The sequence below is a fragment of the Dipodomys ordii genome, unplaced genomic scaffold (genome assembly GCF_000151885.1).
Source record: "Dipodomys ordii isolate 6190 unplaced genomic scaffold, Dord_2.0 Scaffold14, whole genome shotgun sequence".
NCBI classification, from domain to species: Eukaryota; Metazoa; Chordata; class Mammalia; order Rodentia; family Heteromyidae; genus Dipodomys; species Dipodomys ordii.
In genome coordinates this window covers 1877458-1890919 of record NW_012267230.1, presented here as the reverse complement: position 1 = coordinate 1890919, position 13462 = coordinate 1877458, and the positions used below count along the sequence as shown (strand labels likewise).

The following is a 13462-nucleotide window of genomic DNA, read 5'->3' as shown; positions in this document are numbered from 1 at the left end:
ATAGATAGATAGATAGATAGATAGATAGATAGATAGATAGATAGATATAAAGAGATAGAGAGATAGATAGAACAGTACTGTAATGGTGGACCAAGGGAGCTCTCTGGGGTCTCTTCTATGTGGGCACTAACCTTACTCTCTCGCCCACATCCCACCCCCCTTCTCTTAATACTATAATACCATCACCTTGAACATTAGAAAATTTGGAAGACATGAGCGTTCAGACCATGGCAAGGATGCAGTAAGAATGATGGTACACATTTGTAATCCCAGCTTATTGGGAAGCTGAGACAGGAAGATTATAAATTCAAAGATAGACTGGGCAACATGTAATTTTTTTTCCTCTTTTTTGTGCCAATACTGGTGCTTAAACTCAGGGCCTTATTCCTTTGCCACTTGAGCCACAGTTCCACTAATGGCTTTTTGGTGGTTAATTGGTGAGAAGAGTCTTGCAAACTTTCTCTGAACTATGATCCTCAGATCTCAGCCTCCTGAGTAGCTAGGGTAACAGGCATGAGCCACCAGTGCCCAGGTGCAACGTAGATTCTGTCTCAAAAACACAGAGAAGTTGGGTGCCAGCGACTCTTGCCTGCAATCCTAGCTGCTCAGGAAACTAGGATCTAAGGGTCATGGTTCTAAGCCAGCCAGGGCAGGAAAATCTGGGAGACTCTTATTTACAATTAATTACTAAAACAAAAAAGCCAGAAGAGTGTGTCTCAAGTGGTAAAATGCTAGTCTTTGACCCGAAAAGGCTTGGGGACAATGCCCAGGCCCTGAGTTCAAACCCCACAACCGACTGGGGGAAAAATTGATTTATTTTGTCTTAAACTAAAGGTCAGCTGCTGATATTCTGGCAGTTAGGAAATCTGTGTGCACTAAGAAGCTATTGCTTAAAATCATTCTGAAAGCGGTTTCCTGGGCCAGTAGTGCCCCCTTCTGAGCTGAACTTTGAACTACGTGCCTGTGGACCCCATCAGTCTGGGCGGGGACCGATGTTTACAACTGCAGTGCTCTAGAATGAGGGGTGGAGCCAGGAGTTCAGCTGGACTGCCACAGGTGTGGGGGCGCTGCTGCCCCTGCTGGACTTAACCTTGCTATGTGAGTCCCTTCGTGGTAAAAGGAAGGTGCTAGCAAGTTGGTAGCAGGACTGTTCCTTGAAGCAGTCTCCTGATTTCATTCTGCTCTACTATGTTACATCCCCAAAGAAATCGCTCCCAGCCAATCTTAAGGCTGTTTCAGATACTTTCCTGAAAAAGTAGCCAATCTTCCATTCTGTGTCTTAATGCATCCCTGAGGTGTTGTGTGCTTGTGTATGTGTGTGCTTGTGTATGTGTGTGTTTGTGTATGTGTGTGTTATTGTTGTTTTGTTTTGTCTTATGCTAGTCTTGGGACTTCAATTTGGGACCTGGGTGCCCTCCCTAAGCTTTTCTGCTCAAGGTTAGTGCTCTACCACTGGATCTCCACCTCTGGCTGTGTGTGTGTGTGTGTGTGTGTGTGTGTGTGTGTGTGTCTGTCTGTCTGTCTGTCTGTCTGTGTGGTTAATGGGAGATAGAGTCTCCCAGACCTCTCTGCCCGGCTGGCTTGAGATCCTCACATCTCAGCCTCCTCCTGAGTAGCTATGATTACAGGCATGAGTCACCAGCACCATTCCCTGAGTTTCTTCTAACAATGTCTCTGAGCTCTTTTCTTTCTTTTTTTTTTGGGGGGGGTGGGGGGCAGTCCTAGTGCTTGCACTGTCCCTGAATTTCTTTTGCTCAAGGCTAGCACTCTACCACTTGAGCCACAGCACCACTTCCAGCATTTTCTATGTATGTGGTACTGAGGAATGGAACCCAGGACTTCATGCATGCTGGGCAAGCACTCTACCACTAAGCCACATTTCCAGCCCTGTCTCTGAGCTCTTTGATGTAATAAATACTAAAATTAATATTAACTAATCTTAAATTTTTGGATTGAGCTGGATTACTTAATACTCGTGAGTACTTAGCATGTGTTCATTTGTAGCATTTGTAGCACCTGTCAGGGCTGACTTCACAGCCTGTGCAGGGCAGATACTGTCAACACTTCCTCTGCACAGGAAGAAAGACATAGCAATTGCAGTGCACATAGGTAGCCCTTACACATCCTTCCAGGTCCCTCTGTGCACCCGCTTGCATGGCTCATGTTATGTACGTAGTCTCTTCTCTTTGGATAGAAGTGATGGGAGATACATCCCTACCCCTCCAACTCCAGGCCTTCAGTGTGAATATGAGATCATCTGTGATGTATACCCTCCTACCCACTTGCCACTGGCCCATGCTGGCTCCTTTTGGTTCTCTTCTAGACTTCTGGAAAGATCTGGTGCGAGCTTCACACAGGACATGCTGAATAGAGAACTGAAGAAGCTGTCTGAGAGTCTGGAAGGCACCAAGCACAGTGAAGTGATGAGACTCCTCCGAGTGGCCCTCAGCGGACAGCCGGTGTGTGGGGCATTGGGCAGGGCTGCTTTCTGGAGCCACCCGGGGCTTGGCTCAGCTAGTATTTACTGGCAGGTGCTGAACACACTTTGTGGGAATACAAAGATGGCCGAAGCATTGAGTCACTCAGCAGACTATCATATTTTGAGCATCTTTTTATCTGTATGCAAGTACCGTGCAAATACTATGTGCATGGTAGTGAGTGAAACACATAAAAGCCAGGTACCAGTGGCTCAGGCCTGTAATCTCAGGAGGCTGAGATCTGAGGATCTCAGACAAAAGGCCATGAGACTTCTAACACTAAAATGCCTGAGGTGGAGCTGTGACTCAAGTGGGAGAACGCTAGCCTTGGCACAGAAGCTCAGGGACAGTGCCCAGGTCCTCAGTTCAAGCCACAAGACTAACACAAAAAGACAACAGTGTGGGAAGAGGTGGCGTTGTCCAGAAAGAAATATTCTTTTTCCCTGACTTACATAACTATAACCCTTTTGTATATCACCTTTATAAGAACAATAAAAAATTAAAAAAAAAAAAGCCTCACAAGCCCATCTTCATGGGCTTCATTGAGGGAACAGATCTATCAGTGGTTTACCTAATGGCAAAATGGGCTCCTAGGTAGGACCCAACATCATCCAGGGAAAAGAAGGACCATAATCACCGAATCTGTAGCTCCATGGTAGAGCACTTACATAATGTGCTGAAGTCCTGGGTTCCATCCCCAGGGCCATCAATCAATCCTAGCTACTCAGGAGACTGAGATCTGAGGATCGCAGTTCAAAACCAGCCAGGTAGGAAAGTCCATGAGACCCTTTATCTTCAGTTAAACACAAAAAAGCCAGAATTGGAGCTGTGGCTCAAGTGATAGAGTGCCAGCCTTGAGGGGAAAAAAACAAAAACAACGCTAAGCAATAGAACACTAGGTCCTGAGTTCAAGCCCTAGTACTATCACAAAAGGCAAGCTCCTTGAATACAGGCTGCAGGTTGAGGCTGAGCTCAGGTCCTGAGGCAGTTCTAAATATCATACAGCAATGATTTTGCTTTATTTTCCCCCCTTTTGTTTTATATAGCAAGGACCCCCAGTGGCTGAGATGATGGTATCCTTGGGACCCCAGGAAGTATGGGAACGGATCCAGAAGGTTCTTTCCAGCTAAGGAGCATGTGTGCAGCACACTGGATATGGCCCCAGGGTCCTGAGCCCTTGAAACTGCCCTGGGAGGCCTGGGGCCCCCGCCTTGCAGAGGGACCAGGCATGGAGAGGCTGACTGAACTCAAGACGTTGATGGCACCCCAGCAGGCCAAGGCCAAGGAAGCCCAGCCCACCGAAGTTTCTCGATTCCAGGAAAGATGTCCTTCTGTATGGATTTCCACACCACATTCCACACAGGGGTTAGGAGCTGGAGCACAGAAAATGCTGTTTTCCAGGACAGTTCAGAGGGCTCAAGTATGGATTTCATACAACAGAGATTTCTTACAGTTAGAGAAGCTGCAAATCCAAGATCAAGTGTCACAGTGTTGTTTCTCCTGGGCCTCTCTCCTTGGCTCACAGACTGCCATCTTCTTGCTGTGTTCCAAGTCTCCTCCAAGCCCCTGCATCCCTGGCTTCCCTCTGTGTATCCTAATTTACTCCTCTCAGGATACCAGTCACATTAGATTAGCCTTGCCTCACAGGCTCATGCTGCTCTTTAACACTGTGGTCCTGAACATAGGCCTATAACATATGACTGAGCAGTCAGGGGACAGTGTGCACAATTTAGCCTACAGCTTGGCAGTAGGCTGGGCTAATAGATCCAGTAGCTGACAATTGACACAAGCAGTTGGCCTAACTAGATATTAAACATTATTCAGGGGTTGTAAAGGGAGAAGTTACTCATCGGCCAAGGGAAGCACTTGCATTTGATGTTAGTCTTCATATGTGGACCTTCGGACAGCCTGTGTTCCTTTCCCCAGAGAGGGGACTCCCCTCTCCCCTTTCCCAGTCCTTCAACTGGAGACTTTTCCCCTGCCTGTTTGGTGTCTTCCTTTCTATAGCCACTCCTTTTTTCTGCTATTACTGGAAAGCCTTGTAGATTTCTGAAGGGAATTCTTTCCCCCCTTGGCATCTTAGGTGACTTGGAATAGCTAAAATGAAAAGGAACGGGGAGATAGGGAGGGACTAGGGACAAAGTCTTTGAAGGTTTCTCAAGCTCATGGTGAGCAGCCAGCCTAGAAGTTGGCCATAGGCCATCCCTGCCTCCGCATGGTCAAGGCTGACTTGTGTGACCAGCAGGCCTTGAGGAAATGATAGGAGCTTGACTGCCAAGGTCATCAGACACCTCAAAGCTTCTAACTTGTTCCTTTGAATTCCTTATCTTGGGGGTGCAGCTTCTAGGTCAGGAAGACACTGGAGCAGCCCTTTGCAGGGGGTCTTGTCATTGGCCATGTGGGTGAGCCGTGTGGGAAGCTGGTCTTTCTTTCCATCCTAGCCAAGTAGGTGGACGACTACCACCTCCCTGTGAGACCCAGAGCAGCTCCGCAGAGCCCCTCTGGAATGTAAGGGACTAGGCTGTGAAATAGTAAATGTTTATTTTCTCAAGCCACTTGATTTGGGGAGGAGGGGGTGATTTATTGCTCCAAAGAGATAACTACTCTCTGCCCCAGGAGAGCAGGGTAAATGCATTAAAGAGTTTGTTGGGCCTTACAGAGTCCTAACCTTTGTTTTAAAAAAAAAAAAATCCAGGGGCTGGGAAGGTGGCTCAGTGGTAGAGTGCTTGCCTTATATACAAGAGGCCCTGGGTTTGATTCCTCAACATTTACATAAGCAGAAAAAGCCGGAAGTGGCGCTGTAGCTCAAGTGGTAGAGCGCTAGTCTTAAGCTGAAGAGCTCAGGGATGGCACCCAGGCCCAGAGTTCAGGCCCCACTACCAACAACAACAACAAAAAATCCACCAGAAGCCAGGCGCTAATGGCTTACTTGAAGATGGAGGTTTAGAGCCAGCCTGGGTGGAAAAGTGTGAGCCTTTTATCTCTAATTAACCACCAAAAAACACTCAAGTGACAGATCATCAGCCTTGAGTAAAAGAACCAAGTAAGCTCATGAGACCCTGAGTGCAAGCCCCAGTACCACCAAGTAAAGTTCTCTGGTTATGAGCAAAATAAGTCAACCATCTAATGAAATTCACTGAAGGCCAAAGAATTTTTTGGGGGAGGGAGGGGAGGTCATTCCTGGGGCTTGAACTCTGGGCCTGGGCACTGTCCCTCAGCTCTTCAGCTCAAGGCCAGTGCTCTACCACTTGAGCCACAGTGTCACTTCCAGTTTTCTGAGTGGTTTATTGGAGATAAGAGTCTCATGGACTTTCCTGCCTGGGTTGGCTTTGAACTGCAATTCTCAGATCTCAGCCTCCTGAGTAGCTAGGAGCCTGGCACACCAGAGAATTTATGAAAAAGCCCAGGAGAAGGTAGGAGCCAAGCTGCAGTGGTCACTCTGGTCCCTACTGCATAGTAGGGACATATGAACTACATGTTTTGTTGTTTCTTTTTCTCTGTTGTGTATGTGTGTCTCTCTGAGTTTTGGATGTCAGGTTCAGGTTCTGAGTCTAGTTGGCTGAATCCATGTTGCCAGATCAGATCTTAACCAGGACCGAGTAGTCCCTTAGAGACTCTTCTCCAGTGAAGGAAGTATTGCCAGGAAAACTAGGGAGCTTTTTCTAGAAGAGATCATGGAAGACAGGTGTCCTCAACTACATCAGCTAAACCACTGTGCTTTCAGATGGTGCTGTGGAGCTTCACCCTGTCTCACCTCTCACTACTCCATGACGGGGAATGGGGGGGGATATATACTGCCGTCTGCACTGTAGATGGGGAAACTGAGGTTAGAAAGACTTAAGAACACTGATGAAACTATGTTTTGCGGCAGTCAGTATTTAAACTAGGCCAATGACAATCCAGAACCCAAACCCAAATGTTTCCTACCAAGTAGCATCAAACTTTGCTTCTAAGACATCAAGAACCGGGCTGGGAAGGTGGCTCAGTGAGTGCTTGCCTCCCATGTATGAGGCTCTGGGTTCAATTCCTCAGCACCACAAAAGCAGAAAAAGCCAGAAGTGGCTCTATGACTCAAGTGGTAGACTGCTAGCCTTGAGTTGAAGAGCTGAGGGACTGTGACCAGGCCCAGAGTTCAGGCCCTAGGACCAAAAACAACAAAAGACATCAAAAACCATTATAGAGAGCCAGGTGCTGGTGTTTCACGCCTGTAATCCTAGCTACTCAAGAGACTGAGACCTGAGGATCATGGTTCAAAGCCAGCCCGGGCAGGAGAGTCCATAAAAATCTGATAATGAATTAAGCCAGAAGCAGAGGTGTGGCTCAAGTGATGGAATATCAGTCTTGAGTGAAAAAGGTAAGGAACAGTGTCTAGGCCCTAAGTGCAAGCCCCAGTTCTAACATGTACACACACAGGCAGGAGAGTATATTGGCTGTCTGGTTTTAGAGGTACAGGAAGCGGTAAATTACTGCTTAATGGGAGGCAGTTTGTTTCACTAAACATTAGCTGTTTCCTCATGATCAGCACTCACTGTTGTCTTACTCTTAGAAAATCTTGGTTGCACCACAGAGAAACATTCTCAGTGACTGAAACCATCAATAAATTTCTTGAAGCTAGCACTGCTGGCTCATTCCTGTAATCCACGGCTCCTCAGAAGGCTGAGATCTGAGGATCATGGTTCAAAGCCAGCCCATTCAGGAAAGGCTGTGAGACTCTTAGCTCTAACCACCCAAAAGCAGGAAGTAGTGTTACTGTTCAAATGGTAGAGGGCTAACTTTGAGCATCAGAGCACAGGGGCAGTGCCTAGGCCCTGAGTTCAAGTCCTGGGACGGTGCATACACATAAACCCAACCTTCTGGTTTTTGTTTTTAGCATTTTCAAATGAATAAATTTTAAAAATGCTTGAAAGTGGAGCTGGGAAGGTGGCTCAGTGGTAGAGCGTGCCTGAGGCCCTGGGTTCGATTCCTCAGCACCACATAAGCAAAAAGAAAAAAAGCCGGAAGTGGCGCTGTGGCTCAAGTGGTAGAGTGCTAGCCTTGAGCTGAAGAGCTGAGGGACAGCATCCTGGCCCAGAGTTCAGGCCCTATGACTGGACCAGAAAAAAAAAAAAAAGCTCAGGGACAGTGTCTAGTCCCTAAGTTCAAGCCCCAGGACTGGCAGGGGAAAAAAATCCTTCTCAAAGACCAAGAAAATCAATAGTGAAAAAAGGAAGACCTTTTCTGAAAAGGATGATGGAAAGGTTTGGTGGAGTAAGCTTTTGCTTGACTTCAGAGAATTTCACATATTATGGGTTCTGAGGGATGAGTAGGAGTTTCCCAGTGAGAAGTGGATTATGAGGTTATTTGAAGTGGAAGAATGAAAAAGAAAAAGCTTTACAATGTTGGAGATGACTGGAAGATAGAAGGGCAGCTGAGGAACCAAGCAGAACTGAGATCTGAAAGATCTTTCTTTGCCAGTAAAATACATCCAGGCATGATCTGATGCAAATGCAAGATCCTCATTCTAGCCAGGAGTGGGAAGATAAGATTGGCTGATGGTGATGTCAGCCAGGGCCCAGCATCCCCCGACCTCTGCTCTCCTAACTCTGAACCCTAAACAGTCTGGGGAGGTTCTCACAGTTGACTGCCTGAGTCAGGTATCTGCACTTCCTGTTATTGGCCTGTGGCAGTCTTTGCCTCTAAGCACTGTCCCCTCACCTGGCCTTTCTGAGCCCCCATCCCTACTGGGGAAGTGAGGGATTCTAGGACTAGTGCGGAACTCCAATCTGATTGGCTGGATCAGGAAAAGATGAGCCTGCAATGTTCTTTCTTTCTTGTTGTTGGTTGTGGGGCCTGAACTCTGGGCCTGGGAGCTGTTCCTCAGCTCCAGAGCGCTTTACCACTTGAGCCACAGCACCACTTCTGACTTTTTCTTCTTATGTGGTTGATGCTGAGGAATCGAACCCAGGGCTTCATTGCATGCAAGGCAAGCACTCTACCTCTGAGCCACCTTCCCAGCCCGCAATGTTCTTTCCATACAGTGAAACATGATTGCATGTGTGAGAATTTGGGTGTGTGCATGCATGTGCCAGTATAGACCTTAAACTTGTTCTCATTTACAGCCACTTTAGGTTCCCTTAGGGCCCAGGGCCCCTTCCTGTTTTTTCTCATGCTGTTCTTTCTAGAAAACTCCTGGATATAGGTTTTTCAACCCTGCTTCATTCCCTGTTGGTGTCTGTTGTTGTTGTTGTTTTTTAAGTAATGGGGTTTGAATTCAGGGCCTCTTGCCCTCACTAGCTTGCTCAGCTAGTGCTCCACCACTTGGGTCATGTCTCCAGCCTGCCTTTTTTTTTCTTTTCTTTTTTCCTTTTCTTTCTTTCTTTTTGCCAGTCCTGGGGCTTAAACTTAGGGCCTGGGCACTGTCCCTGAGCCTCTCTATGCTCAAGGCTACCACTCTACCACTTGAGCCACAGTGCCACTTCTGGCTTTTTCTGTGTATGTGATACTGAGGAATTGAACCCAGGGCTTCATGCATGCTAAGCAAGCACTCTACCACTAAACCACATTCCCAACCCCTGGCTTTGTTGTTTTTGTTGTTGTTGTGGGGCTTGAACTCGGGGCCTGGGCACTGTCTGTGAACTCTAGACTAACAGTCTCCAATTTGAGCCGAAGATATACTTCCCTTAGTGAGATAAGAGTTTCATGGGAACTTTCCTACCTGGGCTGGCTTCAAACTGCCATCCTTAGATCTCAGTTTCTTGTGTATCTAGGATTACAGGCATGAGCCATCTGTGCCTGGCTCCTGGTTCTTTGTTGATTATTATTATTTTATTTTTTGGGTCCGGTCATGGGGCCTGAACTTTGGGCCTGGGCGCTGTCCCTCAGCTCTTCAGCTCAAGGCTAACACTCTACCACTTGAGCCACAGCGTCACTTCCGGCTTTTTTCTTTTCACTTATGTGGTGCTGAGGAATCGAACCCAGGGCCTCATGCATTCAAGGCAAGTGCTCTACCACTGAGCCATCTTCCCAGCCCGAATGTAGCAATTTTATATTTATTAGGCTGGACAAGTTTGGCTTGGTTCTCACTAAGATCTTTATGATGCCCTGGGGGATTTCCAACTTACATTCAAGCCCAGGCAACACGTTGGGGTCCCAGCCAAGGAAGTGAGCCGTGCCCTGACCACTCACAATCATGGCTTCAGCAGGATGGCCCAGCCACAGAGTCTGGCCTGTCCACAGAGCTCCTCTCCATTCATTTACAGTACTAACACTTTTAGATCTGGAAGTGTACACAGGAACAACACAGGACTAGCCCACTAATGTCATTACCCCACTATTTTTTCTTTTTCTTTTTTTTTCTTGCCTGTAATAGTACTTGATATCAGGGCTTTGTGCTCTTTTTTTTTTCTTTCTCGTCTGGCTCTCTATTACTTGAGCTACCCCATCTACTTCATGTTACCCTTATTAAACCAAGTGTGGTATATAATCCCACAGTGCTATAAGCCCAGCCCTGTTGAAGATGAAGCAGAATGGTGAGTCCAGGGCAGCCTAGGGTATACAGCAAGATGTGTCTTAAAATAGCAATGGAAGTGAGGCCCTGAGTTCAGGCCCCAGTACCAACACACACACACACACACACACACACACACGCTCCCAGTGCCAAGGGACACTAACAATTGCAGTAATACCAGTGTGCAGAGACCAAGGTAAAATGACAGGGATGGAGACTGAAGGGAAATGAAACCAGAGAATTCTTGGTTTCCCTTTCTATAGCAGAAGGTTTGGTTTGGTTTCGCTTTTTTTTTTTTGCCGGTCATGGGGCCTGAACTCTGGGCCTGGGCACTGTCCCTCAGCTCTTCAGCTCAAGGCTAGCGCTCTACCACTGGAGTCACAGCGCCACTTCCAGCCTTTTCTGTTTATGTGGTGCTGAGGAATCGAACCCAGGGCCTCATGCTTGCAAGGCATGCACTTTACCACTGAGCCACCTTCCCAGCCCCTTGCTCTTTTTTTTTTTTTTTTAAATACTTGGTTGTTTTATTTTTGGAGCTAGTTCTAGCGGCTGAACTCAGGGCCTGGAGCTCTTGCTTAGCTTTTTTGCTCTGCCACTTGAGCCACAGCTCTAACTTCTAGCTTTTTGAGTAGTTAATTGATAAGAGTCTCCTGGACTTTCTTGCCCAGTCTGGCTTTGAATCTGGATCCTATTCAGATCTCACCCTCCTGAGTAGCTAGGATTTCAGGCATGAGCCATAAGCTCGTGTTTAATGTCCTTACAAGGACTGATGTCTTTATAAGAAGGAGCAACCCCCGTACTTCCTCCTGCCTCTTCACTGAGCGAGGACCAGCAGGGAGTGCAGAGCTGTCTGTGTAAAGTGAGGAAGGAAGTCGTCATTGGGAGCCTAGGGAGCTAGCATTTTCATCTCAGATGTCCCAGCCTCCAGAAATAAGAATGCATTTCTGTCATTTGTCATCCATCTGTGGTATTTTGTTACAGCAGCTTAGGCAAAGTACAATAATATAAAACCAAATGTTTATTACCACTTTGTGTGTGTGTGTGTGTGTGTGTGTGTGTGTGTGTACCATGTGTGTACCAGGACTTGCACTCATGGCCATAAGCTATCATTCAATCATTCAGCGTTTTGCTCATGGCTGGGTGCTCTACCACTTGAGAGCCACACTTCCAGTCTGGCTTTTTAATGGTTAATTGGAGAAGAGAGTCTGGTGAACTTTCCTGCCAAGGTTAACTTTGAACCTCAATCCTCAGATCTCTGCCCCCCCCCCAGTAAGGATTACAGGTGTGAGCCGCCTCTTATTGCCTCCACAGTTTATGTATTCATTCTACAAAGATTTGTTTCACTGGTTTGTCCAACACTGCTCAATGTGGGGGAGATACAGAACTGTTCGAAATGTATTAGTGATATGCAAGGGGGAAGGGATGGTAGCAAAGTACTGGAAGTATCTGGAAAAAGGGTGCCCTATCTAGCATTCTTCCATGTTCTAACCTTTCATTTCACAGATCACTGTCAGCAGATCACTAATAGCAGTGCAAAATAATTCCAGCCTGTGGACTTGCAAATGAATTCTGTCCACAGCAAGAACAACTCTTTCTGCCAATAGAAGCTAGTTTTGTGCTTATTTGCATATTTTTTCATATTTGTTTCAATAGTCCTTTATTTCATAGAAATTTGCCTTTCTCTGACTTCTCTTGTGGGCAGATGATAAGATCTGGTTGGTTCCCTCATTTAACTCACAAGTGAAAATACTTTTTTAATTTTAGTTTATTTTCTTGTGTTGGTAGTAGACAGAGCCTAGGCACTGTCTTTGAGTTTTTTTCATTCAAGGCTAGTGCTCTACCACTTGAGCCACAGCTCTACTTCCAGCTCGCTTTTAGTGGTTAATTGAAGATGAGTCTCAAGAACTTTCTTGCCCAGGCTGGCTTTGAACAGTGATCCTCAGATCTCAGCTTCCTGAGTAGGATTACAGACATGAGGTGCCTGGTTTAAAAGTTATAAAATATTTGTGTGCGTGTGTACGCACATACGGGTGAGCCAGTCTTGGGGCTTGAATTCAGGGGCTAAGCACTGTCCCTGAGCTTTTGTGCTAAAAGCTAGAGCTCTACCACTTGAACCATAGCACCACATCCTGATTTTTGGAGATAAGAATCTCAAAAACTTTTGATTTTTGGTGGCTCACGCTGGTAATCCTAGCTACTCTGGAGGCTGAGATCTGAGGATCGCCCTTCAAAGCCAGCCCTAGGCAGAAAAGTCCGTGAAACTCTTATCTCCACTAAACTACCAGAAAACCGGAAGTGGCGCTGTAGCTCAAGTAGTAGAGCACTAGCCTTGAGCTGATGAGCTAAAGGACAGCGCTCAGGCCCAGAGTTCAAGCCCCACGACCAACCAAAAAAAGAAAAGAATCTCAAAAACTTTTCTGCCTGCGGCCATCTTTGAATCTTGATCCTCAAATCTCAGCCTCCTAAGTAGCTAGGATTTATAGGAGTAAGCCACTGGCATCCAGCTAAGAATTATACTTAATGAGTCCATTTCACAGTGTTGGAGAATCTTAACTGACATTTTTGGGACAAGCAGGATGTATCCTTTCACAAATTAAGCGTGTGTAGTGTGTATTAAGTTGATGATGGCTTAATACGTTATGGAGAAAACAAAGGGGAAAGCTGGTGGCTTATGTCTGTAATCCGAGCTACTTATGCTGCTGAGATCTGAGAATCATAGTTCAAAGCCGTCCCAGGCAGGAAAGTCCTTGAGACTCTTTATCTCTGATTAACTGCCAAAGAGGTGGAAGTAGAGCTGTGCCTCATAAGAGCACTAGCCTTGAATGATAAAGCTCAAGGACAGTGCCAAGGCCCTGAGTTCAAGCCCCAGTCCTGGTACTGAAAAAAGAAAAGGAGTGTGGAGGGAAGCTGGATATTACTTTAGAGAGGGTAGTCTGAAAATCTAGGCAGACCATCCATGATTAAAATAAAGGAAGGCCAAATTTGGGTGACTCATGCCTATAATCTCAGCTACTCAGAAGGCTAAGATCCGTGGATCCCAGTTCAAAGCCCACTGGAGCAGGAAAGTCCATGAGACTCTTACCTCCAATTCACCACCAAAAAGACAGAAGTAGAGCTGTGGCTCACATGGTAGAGATCCAGCTGGATCTCTAAAAGACTTCAGGGGCAGTGCCCAGGCCCTGAGTTCAAGCCCCGACACCGACATATGCAGACACACACACATACACAAATGCTAAAGGATAATTCTTTCTCTGCATTTCAGCATTAGCTGGACGTCTTGAATTTTATCTGGGGACCTTATTTGTGAAGAAATACGGGGTTCAAGCCTTGTGAGGTTAACTGTAGGCTCTGACCCTTGCTAGATAGAGGTCCTAGACAAGGAGACCCACAGCAACAACTGGGACTCAAGCCAGAGGCAGCGTGGGGGCGTGGCCTCGAGGGGCGTGGCCTCGAGGACAACCCTGTGTGTGTACCATGTGTGTACCAGGACTTGCACTCA

At 46.7% G+C, this 13462-nt stretch overlaps 1 protein-coding gene across 2 annotated transcripts in view; it reads left to right on the top strand.

The window, feature by feature from the left end:
• Ears2 (glutamyl-tRNA synthetase 2, mitochondrial) overlaps positions 1-5177 on the top strand; it is a 23368-nt gene extending 18191 nt beyond the window's left edge. The window contains exons 8-9 of one of the 2 annotated variants that reach the window (XM_013011379.1): positions 2324-2459; positions 3524-5177. In XM_013011379.1, the coding sequence (XP_012866833.1) occupies positions 2324-2459; positions 3524-3607 (220 nt within the window). In that variant the 3' untranslated portion in view covers positions 3608-5177. The remainder of the gene's footprint in view (positions 1-2323; positions 2460-3523) is intronic. The other variant, XM_013011380.1, reaches the window with a different exon arrangement.
• Positions 5178-13462: the final 8285 nt, after the last annotated feature.